The 19,637-nt window shown below is 38.6% G+C and overlaps 1 protein-coding gene across 1 annotated transcript; it reads left to right on the top strand.

The window, feature by feature from the left end:
• Nucleotides 1-1,174: 1,174 nt before the first annotated feature.
• On the top strand, nucleotides 1,175-3,722 carry LOC102078056 (uncharacterized). The gene is made up of 5 exons (XM_005450808.3): nucleotides 1,175-1,272; nucleotides 1,371-1,390; nucleotides 1,493-1,607; nucleotides 1,691-1,864; nucleotides 2,538-3,722. The coding sequence occupies exons 1-5, from the start codon at nucleotides 1,270-1,272 to the stop codon at nucleotides 3,156-3,158; spliced, it is 933 nt and encodes a 310-aa protein (XP_005450865.2). The 5' UTR covers nucleotides 1,175-1,269; the 3' UTR covers nucleotides 3,159-3,722.
• The last annotated feature ends 15,915 nt before the right edge of the window (nucleotides 3,723-19,637 follow it).

Here is a 19,637-nt window from a genome sequence, read left to right as displayed (position 1 = left end):
AAGTAGCTCTCACTTTCATACATGCAGTTTAATACATGCAGTATTGTATGTTTTTTAACTGTATGATGCTGTAATGTGTTTGCAGTGTTGGGGAGTAACGGAATACATGTACCGCCGTTATGTATTTAAAATACAAAATATGAGTAACTGTATTCCGTTACAGTTACTGTTTAAAAAGGTGATATTTAGAATACAGTTACTTTGCTGAAATAAATGGATTACACGGTGGTACTTTCCTGTTTCATATTATGGCGGATCAGGACTGTTTGGATTTTGTTTGATAGCTACGTTCTGTTGTTCCAGGCGGCAGCGTAACGGTTGCCATTACAGGGTGAAGCGGTCACTCTGTGACTGCTACCGACCAGAAACAGGAGCTGGAAGCATGTAAATATAGTAATAACCAGTGCAGCCAAGAAGAGTGCCTGACGAGCCCAGTAGTAAGTACGCTATTAAGACTCGACTTTACACTGTGTTCGTGTTTTCCTCTGTCATGTAATTAATATCCTTAGTATCCTTATTTTCTTATTATATTGTTTTATGTACTTTAATCATGAAGGTTTGTAAAGCAAGGCCACTTTTGACTCACAAACTAAGTGCTCAGCCAGACTGAAAACAGGAAGTGTAGAGCTGTACAGCATATTAATAAATACAGGAAGCCAGACAGAATAGAGGAACTTTGCCATATAAGCAATGTTTGTATTGAAACTGTGACGTGTAAAGTACCAAAATAACACCTATATGAGACACAGTTTATGATTCTAATGTTAGAGATCCTGCAACTGGCGTTTGGGCTGTGCAGGGGTCTCTCTCTTCCGGAAGATGATTAAATAAAAAGAAATATAAATGTTTTAACACACTATGAGTCGGTTTTCTCTATTCTATCATGGGGACAAAAGAATCGGGGTTAATACCTCTGAAACAATAAATTCCGTTGGAGCAGCCTTTCAATGCCTTTCAGTTCGGAGCCGCGGACCTTCAGTAATAGTAATAAATCACACAGCAATAGTACATTCATGTAGTTGTAAAAAGCATGATAATATATTAAGTATTCAGAATACGTTACTCAATGAGAGTAACGGAATACATTACACAATACATTTTGGGGCATGTATTCTGTAATCTGTAGTGGAATACATTTTAAAAGTAACCTTCCCAACATTGTGTGTTTGGTACTTCCAGTCGCAGGGCTGTTGCTTTTCTGTCAATCACATGACGAACCATTTTAAAGGGCTCACTCTGTGTGTTCAGTTTCATTCTTAGACTGCGGCAATGGTGAGTAGCAGCTTTTCATTTGTTCACTCTCAGCCACCATAAGAGTTATTTTATTCTATCAATATTAAATTAAATGTTTTCTCTCATGTTCAAAATAGGCTGCCCAAGAGCAAAACAGGTATGTTTGCAGATTCTGCTGTAGCCAAAGTTATGATGTTTTAAGATTTAAGATGTCTTGTGTGTTTTTAAATTCCTAACTGCTCAATCATGATCATTGTAGAAGAGAAGAAAATCTGAAAGCTCAACAAGGTTTCAGAGAAAATGCTTTTAAGATTATCGTGAAGATGCAAGGCTGGTCTAGCGTGACTCCTAAAAGTAAACACTTAGTGGATGAGGTGGGTTACCTTTGTCACTTTTGACACAGTCTTTTTATTTCACTTGTAACAACAAGTAAAATAAATGTGTTTTCCCTCAACAGATTCTTCACAGCATCTTGTTTTTGGGTAAAATCAACAGCATCCCCTTTCCCCCAAATGAAATCATCTCTGATGGTGATATTTTGGAAGCCTTAATGGCAAAATATCCCAGGCCTTTTCAATTCTATCTGACTCAGCTTCCCAGGCGGAGTCCGTTCTCCTGTGTGCTCGACATGGTAAGATAACTGTTCTCACAGTTTCAGTCAATCTGTCAAACTTCTGGTTTTAAGGAAAGTATAATGCAAAGTCATTTTGGACTCACAAATCCAAAGAGAGGCTGAAAAGCATACTATACCTTATACTTCAACATAGACTGCAGGAGAGCTAGGAACTTGCTTCAGAATGTGTTAGTCCTAAATAATATCTAAAAGACGCAGTATTAGACATACTTACAGTCCTCAGGGCATATATGATGCTGTTACTGTGTAGCTGCTGGATCTTTTCATTTAAGCCCAAGATTTAATTTGTTTTTTGTGACAACCCAACATGGCAAAAGCAAAAAAAAAAAAAAAAAAAACCCATCAATTAACAAATTTGATTATAAATCCGTAAGAACAAAGATGGATTTTTGCTTGTTGATTCGAAATTTAGCACATTTTTGTGACCTGTTCTACTCCCTTTCTTATAATATCTACATAAAAAGCATCCGATGGTCCTACATAGCTAAATAACTCAATCTGCAAAACAAACATGTTGGTCAACTGTATGTTAACAACAAATATGAAATCGTATGTATGCACTAGAGTCAGATATTTAAAAAACATTCCACTGTTACAATATAGAAAATGAAAGTTGATCATTTCAACGATGCAGATGTAACATTATGACTGTATGTGTAACTGTTTCCAGATTGTCCTGCTGAATAGTCCAGCGAATGAAGAGCAAATAAAGGAAAGTCTGCGAGATCTCATCAATGACCTTGCTCCACATTTTCTGGTCTCCTCCACCATCTGCATTTCTCAGAAATCCAAAACCGACCAAAGTTCAAAGAGGTACTACGGAGTCTCCATGTCCACCAACGGTCCTAACCCGAGGAAAATTGTGATTGCTGCCTCCTGTCTTAGCAAATGGGATGAATATGTATCTGGTGCAGTGATGACCTATTATCCAAATAATGTCATGAAAGATTACTTTGATGGAACCATTGAAGTACCTGGAAACATCAGGTGTGAGGCATTTAGTCTCAGTCGTGATGAACAAATGAGCCCTTGTAAATCATGTCACAATTTGTTTGGCTTGAACACAGAAGAAACCACAGTCTGGCATTATGGTAACTGTGCTGAAGCTGAGAGCCTGAGCAAGTTGCTTACAAGTGAGGAAGAAGTTAAAAATGAAACACATGTGCACGAACACTCAGCTGAAAACAGGCAGAGAGCAGAGGAAGAGGTTCGTAGGGCTCTTATGAATGTGTTGAGAATGATTCACTTTAACACCTGGACAGGTGAATTTTACAACCCAGAGATGTCATGAAATCATCTGCATAAGGTGACCTGATACCTCTGCTTTGATCTGATTCTGATGAATAAAGATGCTCTGCGCTGACAGCATCAGTGTGGATTTGCTGTAATCACATACACACATTAGCGCGCTCATATGTTTACTCTCCAGCTCTCTGTAATGTGCTTGTTAGAATTTATAATAAGAATAAATATCAGCAAACGGTGAGAAAAAACTGAAAAGGTGTTTTGATCATGGTAATAATAAAATCAGGCTTCTATGTTTTCTAATGCAATATGAAGCATGTGAGACAGCAATTATCGGGAACAAACATGTATTTATACTGGTCTATACCCAGGATACACAGAAATACACAACAAAACATGTCTTTTCCTTTTATGATCCCATCTATAACCTCTTCCCTAAGCAAAAGCACTACACATGTAGTTATAATAGTTGTAGTAGATATAGCACCAAATATATTTCTGCTCTGTAAAGTGTAACCTTTTTTAACCCTGTAAATTCTCAACCATGAAATAATTGACAGAAAACTCAACTGGAGTGTTTATTGAACCTTCTAACAAATGAAATAAATAAATAAATAAATTGCATCTGTGAGTTTTCTTTCTACATCCAGCATTTTGTGCTATTTATTGTTTTTAAATTTATGAATTTTTCATTATCCACTCTGTCAGTGTCACGGTTTGCGGGGCAAGCTTTGTGGTGTTAGTGAATAAAGGACCCGAAATGCAGGCACAGGCTGAGATGCGACTGAGCTTTTATTCCGAGAGGTAAAAACAAACAAAAGAGGGGACAGAAGTAAGAAAACCTAAACTGTGAAAAATATTAGAAACAAAATCCGAAACCATAATTCACAGAATGACACACAGGGAGAAAGATATGGAGCTTACACATGCATGCATGTCGTACTTCCTGTTTTACATTTTGACACGCAGAATGTAAAGCAGAGAGACACGGCGATGCTATCAATCACTCAATCAATCAGTCAATACTTTATTTATATAGCACATTTAAAGACCAGAGGTACACTAAAGTGCTTCTCAATAATAAAATATGAAATAAAATTAATTACATATGGGTACGATAGCAGAGTACAAATACATTTCCAGACAAAACGAAGCACTAATTAACCCGTGAGTACTATGTTAAAAGAAATATTTCACTCTCACTGTAAAAGTTAGGTAAAATCAACACAGACATATCAACTGGAAAACCCCAGTAACACAATAGGTTAAAATTACATACAAATGCAATAAAAGCACAAAATGTATGTTGGATAAATCACTAACTAATCTAAAATGCAAGATTAAATAAATAAGTTTTCAATGGTGTTTTAAAAGATTGAATAGATTGCGATGCACGAATATCAGCTGGAAGACTGTTCCGGAGGTTAGGTGCAGCAATGGCAAAGGCACGATCACCTCTGGTTTTCAGCTGGGATCTAGGTTGCACCAAGAGCATTTGACTCGATGATCGAAGTGCTCTCCTAGGAGTATACAGGCTGAGAAGTTCAGTTAAATAGCAAGGTGCAATATTATTTATGATTTTGAATAAAAGCAATAAAATCTTAATCCGATATTTGATGGGCAGCCAATGTAGGTGAGCAAGGATCGTGGTAATAGAATCAAACCTTCTAGTACCAGTTAAAAGGAGTGCCGCTGCTATTTGGACAAATTGTATTTTACGAAGAAGCGCAGATCGGAGGCCCAGGTAAAGGGAGTTGCAGTAGTCTAATCTTGAAGTAACAAAGGCATGTATAAGTTTTTCAGGATCCATTCGCAGTATGTAATGCTTAGCCTAAGAGATTTATTGTAGTTGGTAAAAGCTAGACTGTACTACAGAGCACACTTGTTTATCAAGTTTAAAGGAGTTGTCCAAAAAACACCTAAATACGTACTGTATCAGAGAGGGAGGTAGAAAAGGGCCCAAATATATCGGCTAATTGTCCCGAGGGATGTGGCTATCAAAAACTATTTCAGTTCTATTTTAATTTAGGAAAAAGGAGTTACTCGATAACCAGCCTTTGACCTCCCTCATACAATCAAGAATACACCAAGTACTTTGACGGAGCGATGACAAGCAAAGGCAAACACACTCTATAAATACAAAAGGTGAACCACGCAAAGAGGGAACAGCTGGGAGACACGGCTCAGGACAATTACATCTGACGAGACAGAGGGAAGCAAAACACAATACATTAGCCTGAGACACGGACCTTCAAAATAAAACAGGAAGTACGACATGCATGCACAAACACGGGCCAAACACTATGACAACAGAGGAAACACAGAGACGTGGGACCCAGGCAGGCACAGAGACACAGACACAGCACATAGGGAACTATAAACCTGAAAAAAAAAAGAAAAGGAAATATGTTATCTGACCAGATTCTTACTCTGGATGGCATTACCTTGGCCTCCACTAACGCTGTGAGGAACCTTGACCAGGATGTCCTCCAATGCACATATTAAACAAATATGTAAGACTGCTTTCTTCCATTTGTGCAACATCTCTAAAATTAGAAATATCCTGTCACAGAGTGATGCTGAAAAACTAGTTCATGCATTTATTACTTCCAGGCTGCACTACTGTAATTCGTTATTATCAGGATGTCCAAAAAACTTGCTGAAAAGCCTTCAGCTAATCCAAAATGCTGCAGCAAGAGTATTGACAGGGACTAGAAAGAGAGAACATATTTCTCCTGTTTTGGCTTCCCTTCATTGGCTTCCTGTTAAATCCAGAACTGAATTCAAAATCCTGCTCCTCACATACAAGGTCTTAAATAATCAGGCCCCATCCTATCTTAATGACCTTGTAGTACCATATCACCCTATTAGAGCACTTCGCTCTCGCTCTGCAGGCCTACTTGTTGTTCCTAGAGTATTTAAAAGTAGAATGGGAGGGAGAGCCTTAAGTTTTCAGCAGTGTTGGGCAAGTTACTTTGAAAAAGTAATTAATTATAGTTACTAGTTACTTCTTCAAAAAAGTAACTGAGTTAGTAACTGAGTTACAATATTCTAAAAGTAATTAATTACTTGAAAAGTAACTATTGTGCTACTTTAAAAAAAAAAAAAGTTTAACCCTCTGGGGTCCAGGGTATAATTGGCCATTTTAACTACTTTTGATCTTCCCTCCACATTTTACCTTTAAAAACTATTTACTTTGCCTTGTTTGGTATCATTCTTTTTAGCACAACCTTATGTGTCTGAATTTACAGTTATGTTTCATTTTGACATACTGTATTAACACAATTGATCTAAAATCAGACAAAAAACATAAAATAAGTAGAAATTTTTTTTTTACTGTAACAACCACAAACATGTTTATTGAATCATATTTAATAACCTTAAATGCAAATATAAATTGTCAATTTTAAACTCCTATGCAAAAGTTTTGCAAACAACAAAGTTATTTGCATCCATTTACCTTTTACCTTGATTTTTTTAAATAACCATTTCAAACTATTTACAGAACACTCAGCTGTTCTGCATTCAATAAGATGCCACACAAATTATTTGTGCCACTCCAAAAATAAAAATAAATTCTGTCCACTATAAAGGAGAACATCACAGCCTGATACCTGCAGGTCTGACAGCAGCAGGTGTATCACTCCTGTTTCTACCTGGAGACACCAGTCGCCTCATTGTTCTGACACACAACACAAAACTATCCACAACGCTACACACTAACTACACAAGACAACACATTAACTACACACTCCAAACACGCTAAATGTCACAAATCTCTCATATCTCAAAACTGTCTCTCTCTCTTTTTCTGCGGTCTCTCTCTCTCTCTCTCTCGCCGTCACTCCTAAAACTTCCCCTGTTTTTCTTTATGTTTTTGGTCATAAGCAGAGAGTGCTTGGTAGCGCTGTCCTTAGACAGTAAATGTGATGAAACTATTGAGGAAAAAACGCCACGTACATATTGTTTATCACGACTCTGGTTTTACGTGGCCTATCAACACAGTTAAAAAACTGGTATATATCACCTTGTTGCTTTGTCTTTAAGTGGCCATGTGATTGACTTACCACGACTACTTTATTCTTCCTCAGTCAAACAGCAGCACTCATGCGATTGTTTTGCCCCCTTAGCTCCAGGTGTTGTGCTAGACAGCGATCGTGATTGCCATCCGCGGGAGCGCGCAGCTGCTTAAAGCTGTAGCGTCCAGAGTACTTACAGCTACTTCCGTGCAACTGATATAAGATGCGGTAAGCTGAACACAGCTTCAACCGTCTGTTTGTTGAAAAGTAGTAACGGACCGCATTTTCTTGTTAGTAACTGTAACGGCGTTGTAACGATAGGAATAGTAATTAGTTAGATTACTCGTTACTGAAAAAAGTAACAACGTTATTCCCATCAATGGTTTTCAGGCCCCTCTTCTGTGGAACCAGCTTCCAGTTTGGATTTGGGAGACAGACACTATCTCTACTTTTAAGATTAGGCTTAAAACTTTCCTCTTTGCTAAAGCATATAGTTAGGGCTGGACCAGGTGACCCTGAATCCTCCCTTAGTTATGCTGCAATAGATGTAGGCTGCCGGGGATTCCCATGATGCATTGAGTTTTTCCTTTCCAGTCACCTTTCTCACTCACTATGTGTTAATAGACCTCTCTGCATTGAATCATATCTGTTATTAATCTCTGTCTCTCTTCCACAGCATGTCTTTATCCTGTTTTCCTTCTCTCACCCCAACAGGTCACAGCAGATGGCCCCGCCCCTCCCTGAGTCTGGTTCTGCTGGAGGTTTCTTCCTGTTAAAAGGGAGTTTTTCCTTCCCACTGTCGCCAAAGTGCTTGCTCATAGGGGTCATATGATTGTTGGGTTTTTCTCTGTATCTGCTGTACAATATAAAGCGCCTTGAGGCAACTTTTGTTGTGATTGGCGCTATATAAACAAAATTGAACTGAACTGAATTGAATTGAATTGAAACCAAAACCTAAGAACAAGAAAACAAGAATTAACCCAAAACATAAGATAATAATTCAATTCAATTTTATTTATACAAAGGTAAAGGTACTTTATATTGTAAGGTAGAGCCTACAATAATAAATACAGGAAAAAAACCCCCGAACAATCTGCTGCGACCAGTTGGGGTGAGAGAAGGAAAACAGGATCAAAGACAAAGACATAATACAAATACTAAACACAAAACGCTGGGTCTAATGACCCGGGACCATGACTGTCAGCCTCCAGGGTGCCCTTTTGTTAGAGTGAATTGTTAAATGTTGTCATTTTTATGCTCACCATCTCTACATTGTTTTAACTCTGTGATGAAAGGAATTCTTCTGTCCTTTCCCCCAGATTCTCGAGGTTCTGGGTGGGGGGCTGTAGTCTTTTATTACAGACACATCCTTGTGAAGGTCTTTTTGATGTAAGCTTCCTGCCCAGCAGGAGGTCTCACACACACACACGCACATTCTTACATACATACAGAAGATCACACATATACATACAATGCCTTGTCTTAGAACCATGTGGGCGTTGCTTTGCTGTGATGTGTTTTGTGTGAACTGTTTCTCAATAAAGGCGGGAGGAGGCCGGATTTGGGGTCATTTTCATGTTAGACACAGACGAGGCCTCCCTTGCAAGGAAAATCGATCGATCACTGACTGTCTTGTTTTCTTCATGATGAATAAGTCTCTAGAACTAGCGGGGCTTGTGGAAACACAGACCCAACATCTTTGTTGTCCTTTAACTGAAGAAAGTCTGCTGTTTGTGCACATGGACAGTAGTCAGAACATATGAGATGAATGAGTTCCTCATCTTCTCTGCTTATTTCCAGGTGTAAATACCTGGAATGGGTGTCAGATTTTGTTTCCAAAAACAAAAACAAGCATTTAAAATGAGAACAAAACAACAAAAACAAAAACAAAAACAAGCATTTAAACCTGAAGAAAAAATGAACTATCACTTCCATACTTCTGTTTTGTAATTCACTGAACTTCCTGTATCTGTAATGAAACTGGATGATAATGACAAGAAGAAACCATGTCTGATGAACTTCATGCACTTCTTGCTCCACTGCTCATTTCATCCTCCTTACATACACCACCATTAATAAATATGAATACTGGATCAAAGTGATCACAGTTAACACTTGGTTATGTTGTGTGTTATTTTCTTACACTTCTGTGACATTTTCTGTGTAAAATGTTTCATTTCTTTCTACTTCTGACTTTTAAGTCTGACCTTTGCTCTTCATCACTACAGACACTGAACATTGTCTCTAAACTTTGCACTGTAGTTTCAGTTTTATCTACAGAACCTGTAATACAGCAGTATTGTATGCTGTTTAACAGCAACTTCCCAACTATTGGAAGGAAATACATATTTATTCTGGTCTATACCCAGGATACACAGAAATACACAATACACAGCACAACATTTTTGTTTCATTGTATGATCCCGTCTATAACCTCTTCCCTAAGCAAAAGCACCACACGTGTAGTTATAATAGTTGTAGTAGTTATAGCACTTGTTATATTTCTGCTCTGTAAAATGTAAATTGTTTCAGTTTAAGTCTGTAAAGTCTCAACAATGAAATGATTGACAGAAAACTCAACTGGAGTGTTTATTGAACCTTCTAACAAATACAATTTTATTTATATAGCACCAAATCACAACAACAGTAGCCTAAAGGTGCTTTATATTGTAAGGTAGACCCTACAATTATGCATACAGAGATAAAAACCATTGACAGATTCCTTTAAGTTGGTTGGTAGTCATTATACCATTGGTTTACCTTTCAGGTGTAGTCAGATGAAACATTCCAAATAGTAAGGCAGCTGTAGAACAGCAGACTATGAGCCTTAAACGGAAGTTTATCAGGGATGGTTTGTTTCATGCCGATTATACCAGTTTTATGACTGATATTATTTACAAAGGGTGTTCAGAGAAGGTGCCTGCTGAAGAGCTGGATCACTGTGATGGAGGATTGTGGTACATTCCAACATAGGTTGTATCACCCACAGAAGAAGACGTTGCCAGTTGTCTTTGATCGTTGCGTTTCATTTCAGGTAATGTCTCTGAATGGACTGTTTCTGCAAGGCCCAGTTCTTACTAGCTTGCTAGTTGGGGTGATAACTGGGTTCCGTAAAGAACCTGCTGTGCTCATGGCAGATATTGAATCCATGTTCTATCAGGTCAGAGTACAAAGAGAAGACTCAGATCTGTTCAGGTTTCTGTAGTGGCCAGATGGAGATCATGGTAAGGATCTGGTGGAATACAGAATGAAGGTACACCTGTTCAGAGCCACCTCATCTCCAAGTTGTGCGAGTTTTACCTTGAGGAAATGTACAAGGGATAACAGAGATGAGTTCAGACTACACGTTGTCAGCAATGTTCGACATAATTTTTATGTGGATGATTGCCTTACCTCGGTTGGTTCTGAAGAGGAAGCAGTGTTGCTTCATCAAGAACTTGTTGCTCTTTGTGCTAAAGGAGGCTTTAAGCTCACCAAATGGATTAGCATCAGAAGAGCAGTACTCCCAGGAAGTTAAGGATTTGGATAGTGACATCTTGCCAGAAAAGAGAGCACTAGGTGTGCAGTGGTGTATCCAATCACATACATTCAAGTTTAAGATTACACCTAAAAACAAACCTCTCACAAGGAGAGGGATACTGTCCATTGTGAGCTCGAACTATGACCCTTTGGCGTTTTGGGCACCTGTTGTGTTATCTGCTAAGTTGTGCCTTCAGAAATTGTGCAGAAACCATTGGCGCTGGGATGATGTGTTGCCAGTTACTGTTGGACGAAGAAGGCCTTTGTACAGTTCTTTGTGAGGTAGAGGCTATTGTGAACAGTAGGCCGATAACCAAAGCCTCTACTGATCCTAGTCTTTGACTCCTAACCATCTGTTGCTGCTTAAGACCAAGTCATTGATGCCACCAGGAGTGTTTCAGAAGGAGGACGAATATGGGCGACATCGATGGAGTAATAATAATAATGGATTAGATTTATATAGCGCTTTTCAAGGCACCCAAAGCGCTTTACAATGCCAGTATTCATTCACTCTCACATTCACACCCTGGTGGAGGCAAGCTACAGTTGTAGCCACAGCTGTCCTGGGGCAGACTGACAGAAGCGAGGCTGCTATATCGCGCCATCGGTCCCTCTGGCCAACACCAGTAGGCGGTAGGGTAAAGTGTCTTGCCCAAGGACACAACGACCAGAACAGAGAGCCCGGGGATCGAACCGGCGACCTTCCGGTTACAGATGCGCTTCCCAACTCCCCGAGCCTCGGTCGCCCCTTGTCTGACATGTTCTGGAAGTGCTGGGTCAAGGAGCACCTGCCCCAGCTTCAAGAGTGGCAGAAGTGGCAGAGTCAGACGGAATTTCTGGGAATGTGGTTATCTTTGCGGGTGATTCTGCGCCTCGTAACACTTGGGTGACTGGAAAGGTTGTGGAAGCAGTTCCTAATGGTAAAGGACTTATTTTGTGTTTAAAAAAGACCAGCCTATCACTAAAGTGTGACTTCTACAAGGAGCAGAAGAATCATTAAGATTGTGTGACTTTATCAAATGTCTATTTGTATTAATGTGGATTTATTATTTTTGAATTAAAATTCTATCAAGTTTGATCAATATGTCTCTGTGAGGGTGCTGGGGAGCATCTCCCTCACTAAGGTGAAGCACGCACCCACAATGTTTGACAGGAAGTTTTGATTTTGTTATGTTTTGACTCTCTCTCTCTCTGTTGAGGTCAACTTCCTGAAGGTCTGAGTCATGGAGTGCATACATGATAATGTGTTTTCCAATTATCCACTGCTAGTGGGTTAAACCATCACATGAGAGCTGAGGGTGGGAGTGGGCTGAATCTTCAGTTTGATTTGATTTAGTTAGTTTCTATATTATTTAGCTGGAGTGTGTTTGTAATCAGATATATGTGGGGTTTGTTAGAATAACTGCAGTATTTTACTGTATAGGCTTTTGTACCTGGGCTGTGTCAGGGGGAAATCTTGTAAATTTTATAGGTGGTTGTATGACCGGCATCTATTTAAGGAGGGATTTTTTTGAGGGGGAAGTTTGTCCATGTTTATATGTGTTGGTAGTGAGCGTGTTAAACCTCTGTATGTGTAAAAAAAAAAAAAAAAAAATCATCAACAACAACAAAAACATATTCAGAGCTCTGAAAAACTACTGAAGGCTCTTGTGGTTGTTTTTTATCCATCTGGTCAACCATCACATTACCTTTTCCCTGCTACAGTCTCCTACATGGTAAGTATGAGGTAATTATTGCTCTGAAATAATTAGGGGCCAGTATGTAGGAGCCTTATATGAGTTTCTCCTTTTTTGGATTAAGAGGGTTGGTTTAGATGCACATACTGTATTGATGCACGGTTGTGGGGCGTGACTCATCAGTGTATTAGATTATAAATGTGGTTCACTCACCTGTTCACCTCACCTGCAGTTGAGGAGCAGAAAGGTAGGGTGAGCATGAGGGGAAACTTTCTGTTGACCGCAGCTTGGTGTATAGTTTAATGCACTAATTGATGCCATAGTCATATGTTGTAGTTTGACATAGTAATTGGTGTAGTATTTTGTGAGTTGCATTCATGTTTGTTTGTGCAGTCTATGCATTTGTTTTACATTTGATCTCATCTACTGAATTGTGGGTTTGGACGAAAAAGTGTAAATAGCGTCCGCAGTGCACTCCATGTGTTTATTGTTGCACGTCTTCAGTGTCCTAATGTTTAGCCTGCTGCAGCCGTTGGTTGGAGGAGCCGCAACAGTGAGGGCACTACCTAGTTTATGTGATTTTTTTATTTTAAATTAAGAGATGTTTTCAGTATGTCGTTACTTGCTTGTGTTTCAGTTTGTTTACCTTAATAACTTTACATTATCACAGAGAACGAGAAAGCATTTTGTTTCTCACAGTTATCTTAGTTTCGTTTTTAAACGTAAAACTATAATAGTTTTGAGGCTTAGAATAAATATATGGAGTGGCAAGCAAATAACAGAAAAGGGCATTTTATTTCATGTTAGTTACTACAGACAATAGAAATTATATGAAAAGCAAACATTTTTGTATTTATAATACTTTTTATGGACCAATTTTCTTGCAAGTCCCAAACTTGTAGTTGAAGTACAATTAATGTCAAGTTGGATTTTCTATGACTGTTTTAACAATCGCCTATTTTTCTAGGTGATAGAAGGCTGAGATGGCTGCAACTATACTTGCGAGGTATCTACATATCTGAAGATAAATGTGCAGCAATGTCACGTTTGGTGCTTACAAACACCACAGTGCATTTTGTGATTTCGTAGCTAGTGTTGTGATACTTTGCTGCTTCACATTATCACTGTTATGCTGGCTCATTTTACTGTAACCTTTTTATTTCTTTCAGTGCACATCGTTCTCTTGTTATGGAAGCTCTTCAGCAGTGTGAAAGGGCAGAAGGTAACAGAGCCCGCTTTTCCTCCAGCTGTTTTCTTTCTTTGCAAAACAGCTGTTTTGCAAAGAAAGAAAGGAAAGGATTTCAGTCTCTAGATGTGCAAAGCTGGTAGAAACATACCTTAAAAGACTGGCAGCTGTAATTGCAGCAAAAGGTGGTTCTACAAAGTATTGACTCAGGGGGCTGAATAATTACGCACACCCCACTTTTCAGTTATTTATTCCTAAAAAATGTTTGGAATCATGTATGATTTTCGTCCTACTTCTCACGTGTACACCACTTTGTATTGGTCTTTCACGTGGAATTCCAATTAAATTGATTCATGTTTGTGGCTGTAATGTGACAAAATGTGGAAATGTTCAAGGGGGCCCAATACTTTTGCAAGCCACTGTATCTTCATGTTATTCTGGTCATAGTCATAGTTCAAGTGATAGTCTTAATTTGTGTCCTAGTCACAGATCTGTTTACGTTGGCGTACACTTGGTCTTGTTTTTGGTTAGTTCATATGTTTGGCCAGAATAAAAGCTCACCTTTCGTTGGAAACTGTCACGATCCCGGGTCTTTTGACCCAGCGTTTTAAGTTTGAGTTTATTTTTGTTCATTAGGTTATGTAAGTTCATTTGTTTATTAGGTTCTCCTTGTGTATCCAACCCCTGTTAAGTCTCCCTTGTCCTTCATGTGTTTCATGTTTGTGTTTCTTATGTTGTCAAGTTTGCGTTTCATTATATTTCCCATTTTATTTTAAAAGAGGTCCTGTGTTCCTGCATTTTGTTTTACTCTTCCCCTGTGGCATTGTTATGTTCATGTTGTGTCTACTGTCCCTTTCTGTCCCATGTTTCAGGTCCCTATGTTCTGTCTCCCCAGTCTGTTAAGTTTACATGTCTTGAGTTCAGTAGGTGTGTTTCCTGTTTTACTTTCACAGTCTGTGTCCTATGTTAATGTTTCTAGTTTTGCTTCCCTTGTCTCATCCTGCCTAATTACTCCCAGCTGTGCTCTCCTCCTGTGGCTCATTCCCCCTCGTTATCCCTCAGTGTATTTCAGCCCCATGTTTCTCTTTGTCAGTGTTGTGTCCTCCATCATAGCTGTGTGATTCTCCCTGTCTTTCCATGTATGATTTAGTATTAGTTTTCCCAGTTTAGTTTTATTCTTCGTTTCCCTTCCACGCCAGCAATAAAGCTGTGTTTTTTGAGTTTACTTTTTGTCTCTGCGAGTTTGCGTTTGGGTCCCACTCTTGCCTGCACACAGCCGTATTGTGACAGAAACCCAGCTCCTTTCTTTAGTTTCTGGGTCCGTTCAACAAAACACACCGCCATATCCCACTGTGACAATAAGATGAGTCAGATCCTCATCTTGTCTGTTTATTTCCAGGTGTAAAAACCCTGAAAGAGATGGCCCTTTCTGCTGCCAAAAACAAGCAATTAACTCTGAAGAATCCAGCTGGTGCCCTGCTGAGGATAGCAGGGCTTGAGGACACCATGTACAGAGGGAAACATGATGAAGTGAACGGCTGGGGAAAATTCTACCTTCCCGAGATCGTAAACATGCAGGTCATCGGTGTGGTGGAGGGCACCTCGTGTCCATGTGACGAGCTCGTGCTGATGACCCATGATGGCAAAAAGATGTACGCCTACGATGGAGAGGAGCTGCATCTGGTGGCTTCCAGTCTCCAGGAGCTACTTGACAAAGGAATAGAGTATCCAGCATCCAAGAGCTACTACAATGGAGAGGCCTTCAAAGATATGGTGAGACGTTAGCGTTAAGAATAAGATTGGGGATGCCTTGTAGTAGAAATCAATCACCTCACAGGTTCTTTGTATTGTGTTGTGTTCTGTTTAGACTGAGGAGGACTGGGAAGAAGTGAAAATGGGAGACGTGGGGAGGAAACTGGAGGAAGAGCATCAAAAGCTGGTGAAGGAAACCAAGTCAGCATTCTTAAAAAGCCTAACATCATAGGTGGGTATCCAGCCAAGCTTAGACTTAGATCCAGGATTGAAGCCTTTGTTTGACTGCAGTGGTTGAAGCTCTTTCCTTGTTATTAATCACTTCAGTAAAACACAGCTGGTGTTTGCTGGATGGAGAAACATAACATGTTGTGTCTCAGAGTTATCAGAGGTTGATGTGGATAATCATTGAGAGGTTGTTGTTCTGTTAATAATTGCTTTTTCTTTCTTACAAATTCTGGTATTTGGCTATAAGAGAGCTTCACATTTTTGGCTTCAATCCTTTGAAAGCAGACATCATCATCATCTGTTGTATGAAGTATTACTTCATGAGCCCCTCTGACCACACACTGATGTCAAAGCACAGCAGAATGTGTAAAATCATATGCATTGTATTCTTCATGGATTGTTTGATCTGTTTTATATCTGCTGAATTCAGCAGACTGTACTTTTTTCAGGACTTTCTGACAGTGTACTTTACCACTGCAAGTTTCCCAATTTTGACAGGAACAGGGGGAAAAATGAATTATGACTTACTTCTTTTTGTAATTCAATGAACTTCCTGTAATCTGTAATGAAACTGGATGATAATGACAAGAAGAAACCATGTCTGATGAACTTCATGCACTTCTTGCTCCACTGCTCATTTCATCCTCCTTACATACACCACCATTAATAAATATGAATACTGGATCAAAGTGATCACAGTTAACACTTGGTTGTGTTGTGTGTTATTTTCTTACACTTCTGTGACATTTTCTGTATAAAATCTTTCATTTCTTTCTACTTCTGACTTTTAAGTCTGACCTTTGCTCTTCATCACTACAGACACTGAAAATTGTCTTTAAACTTTGCACTGTAGTTTCAGTTTTATCTACAGAACCTGTAATAGATGCAGTATTATAGGCTGTTTAACAGCAACTTCCCAACTATTGGGGAGAAATACATATTTATACTGGTCTATACCCAGGATACACAGAAATACACAATACACAGCACAACATTTTTTTTCATTTTATGATCCCATCTATAACCTCTTCCCTAAGCAAAAGCACTACACGTGTAGTTATAATAGTTGTAGTAGTTATAGCACTTGTTATATTTCTGCTCTGTAAAACGTAACTTGTTTCAGTTTAAGTCTGTAAAGTCTCAACAATGAAATTATTGACAGAAAACTCAACTGGAGTGTTTATTGAACCTTCTAACAAATACAATTTTATTTATATAGCACAAAATCACAACAAAAGTAGCCTTAAGGTGCTTTATATTGTAAGGTAGACCCTACAAATAATGCATACTAGAAAAAAAAACATCAACAGATTCCATTAAGTTGGTTGGTGATCATTATACCATTGCTTTACCTGTCAGGTGCAGTCAGATGAAAAGTGCCAAATAATAAGGTGGCTGTAGAACAGCAGACAATAAAAACTATTATAGTATTGAGGATTAGAATAAATACACAAAATGACAAGCAAATAACAGAAAAAGGCCATTTTATTTCATGTTAGTTACTACAGACAATAGAAATTATCTGAAAAGCAAACATTTTTATAGTATTTATAATACTTTTTATGGACCAGTTTTCTTGCTCCCAAACTTGTAGTTGAAGTAGAATTAATGTCAAGTTGGATTTTCTATGACTGTTTTAACAATAGTCTGTTTTTCTGTATGTGGGAGGTATCTACATATCTGAAGATAAATGTGCAGCGATTCTCTACATCGTTCTCTTGTTATGGAAGATCGTCAGCAGTGTGAGGGTGCAGATGGTAACGGAGCATGCTTTCCCTCTAAATACCGTAAACTGTATGTCTGATGGCAAAATAGTTGTAAAATACAACTAAAAAAACCCAAAACAATCTGTGGCTTGTTTTGTTTAACCCAGTAACCCCAGTTTTATAACTTAAGTGTAAAAAAATCTCTAGTGAGGTCAGCAAAATGATTCACACCATTGTCAGCCTCTAGTGTGCCCTTTGTTGTCCTTTAACTGAAGAAAGTCTTCCCTTTGTGCACATGGACAGTTGTCAGAACATATGAGTGAACATATGACCCAGCGCTTTAAGTTTTCTTGTATTTTGATATTCATTGTTTATGTTTAGTTCTTTTGGTATTAGCTCCTAGGTTCCTCCATTGTAGTTCTTTGTTCATTTAGATCCCTTTGGGTCATCACCCCTGTGTTTAAGTTCCCCTTGTTGTTGATTGTGTTTTATCTGTCATGTGTTATTCCTGCGTCTCGTCATATTTCCTGTTTATTTTGAAAGTCCATTATGTTTAGGTTTACAATTTTCTGTGTGTCATTATGTTCATTCTAGTCAGCTGTTTCCTCATGTGTCTCCATTTCCCCTGATCACCTCATGTGTGTATTTAGTATTTGTCTCTTACTGTTCATGGTCAGGATGTCTGCCCATTTATCTCCATGTTATTCTAGTCATAGTCATAGTTCAATTCATAGTCTAAATTTGTGTCCTAGTCACAGTTTTACTTTTGTCTGCTTACTTTGGCGTTCACTTGGTCTTGTTTTTGGTTAGTTCATCTGTTTGGCCAGAATAAAAGCTCAGCTTTTGTTGAAAACCCAGCTCCTTTCTTCAGTTTCTGGGTCCGTTCAACAAAACACACCGCCATATCCCACCGTGACAACGAGATGAGTCAGATCCTCATCTTGTCTGTTTATTTCCAGGTGTAAAAACCCTGAAAGAGATGGCCCTTTCTGCTGCCAAAAACCAGCAATTTACTCTGAAGAATCCAGCTGGTGCCATGCTGAGGATAGCAGGGCTCAAGGACACCATGTACAGAGGGAAACTTGATGAAGTGAACGGCTGGGGAAGATTCTACCTTCCTGAGATCAAATATTAATATACTCCAAGAAACACAAAGTCCCAATAAACAAACAGTAAAACTTGTTAAACACTACCTTACACTATATACAGTTTCTAAAAAGCACAATGACCAGATAAAGCATGTGGCAGTATATATTTAACACAGACTACAAAAAAATGTTTTTGATGAATCAACTGTGGAATTTAACGTATTTGCTTAGAAGGACAATCTAAAATCTACATTTCGGTATAATTTGAAGCATGTGTGGTAACAATATATGTATCGTGATTCTTTTCTTGTGTGTCATATATATGTATATGATCTCAAAATGACTGAACATACTCGCATACCAGATACATTGCAGATGAATAAACACACTTCAAAAAAGTACAGAATGTCATTTTAAGAACATTGTGCATAAACTTTTTCAGGGCTCTAGACTAACTTTTTGACATGGGCGCACCAGTACGCCTAACTTAAAAAAGTTAGGCGTACTGGCACAAAAGTTAGGCGCACTCAAATTTTTCAATCGCATCGCTTAACACCGCAGTTTTACATGTGCACTTTCTTTGGGGGGAAGTCCATACAGACAATATTCATTTTTAAATTATTAACTAACAAACTTGTGCTTAAATTGCTTTGTCAATATTGTAGAAAATGTTAAACTTAATCATCATCTTGGCTCCTCTGACGACCTGTTTGCTGCTGCCTGCTGCTGAAAGGCAGTGGGGAGAGGGGACACTTGGGCAGTGCATTTATTGCAGCATATAATGTGTTTTCTGGATACTCTGTGGTGTTTTCAGCATTCAAGGATTGATGGCACCGTGTCAGAGCTGGCTATGAATTTCAGATGGATCAGTCCTTAACACAAAAGTTATCAATAGTTCATTTCATCTTTTCTTATTACCCACAGCTACATCCACTTCTGTCAGGCCTAGGCTGCTCACTAGGGCTGGGTATCATCACTGATTTCTATAATCCATTCAATTCCGGTTCTCAAAGTCCTGATTTGATTCAATTTAGCCTCAGACAGTCAAAAATATTATAATTCTGATCATTTATCAGTACTGATACACATGAGACTTCATCAGAATTGTGAACATCACAGCAGATGCCTTTGTGTCAAAGTAACTGAGAATAAAACACAGAAAAACATGAAGGAGATTTTCCTGGTCTGGCTTTTTATAGCAGATAACCTTAAAAATATTCTGCAATATTCTGCAATTTTGCATAATTTTAAGAAGTTTAAATTTCTTCAGTATTGAACAGCAGAAATTAGGCTTTCTTGTCCGAGGTCATTTACGTGAAAAAAGAAAAAGAAAAGAAAAAGACAGCGGCCG

This window comes from Oreochromis niloticus, linkage group LG22 (genome assembly GCF_001858045.2).
Source record: "Oreochromis niloticus isolate F11D_XX linkage group LG22, O_niloticus_UMD_NMBU, whole genome shotgun sequence".
In the NCBI taxonomy this organism is placed as follows: Eukaryota; Metazoa; Chordata; class Actinopteri; order Cichliformes; family Cichlidae; genus Oreochromis; species Oreochromis niloticus.
Note: the sequence above shows the minus strand (reverse complement) of the source record. Positions and strands in the feature narration are given on the sequence as shown.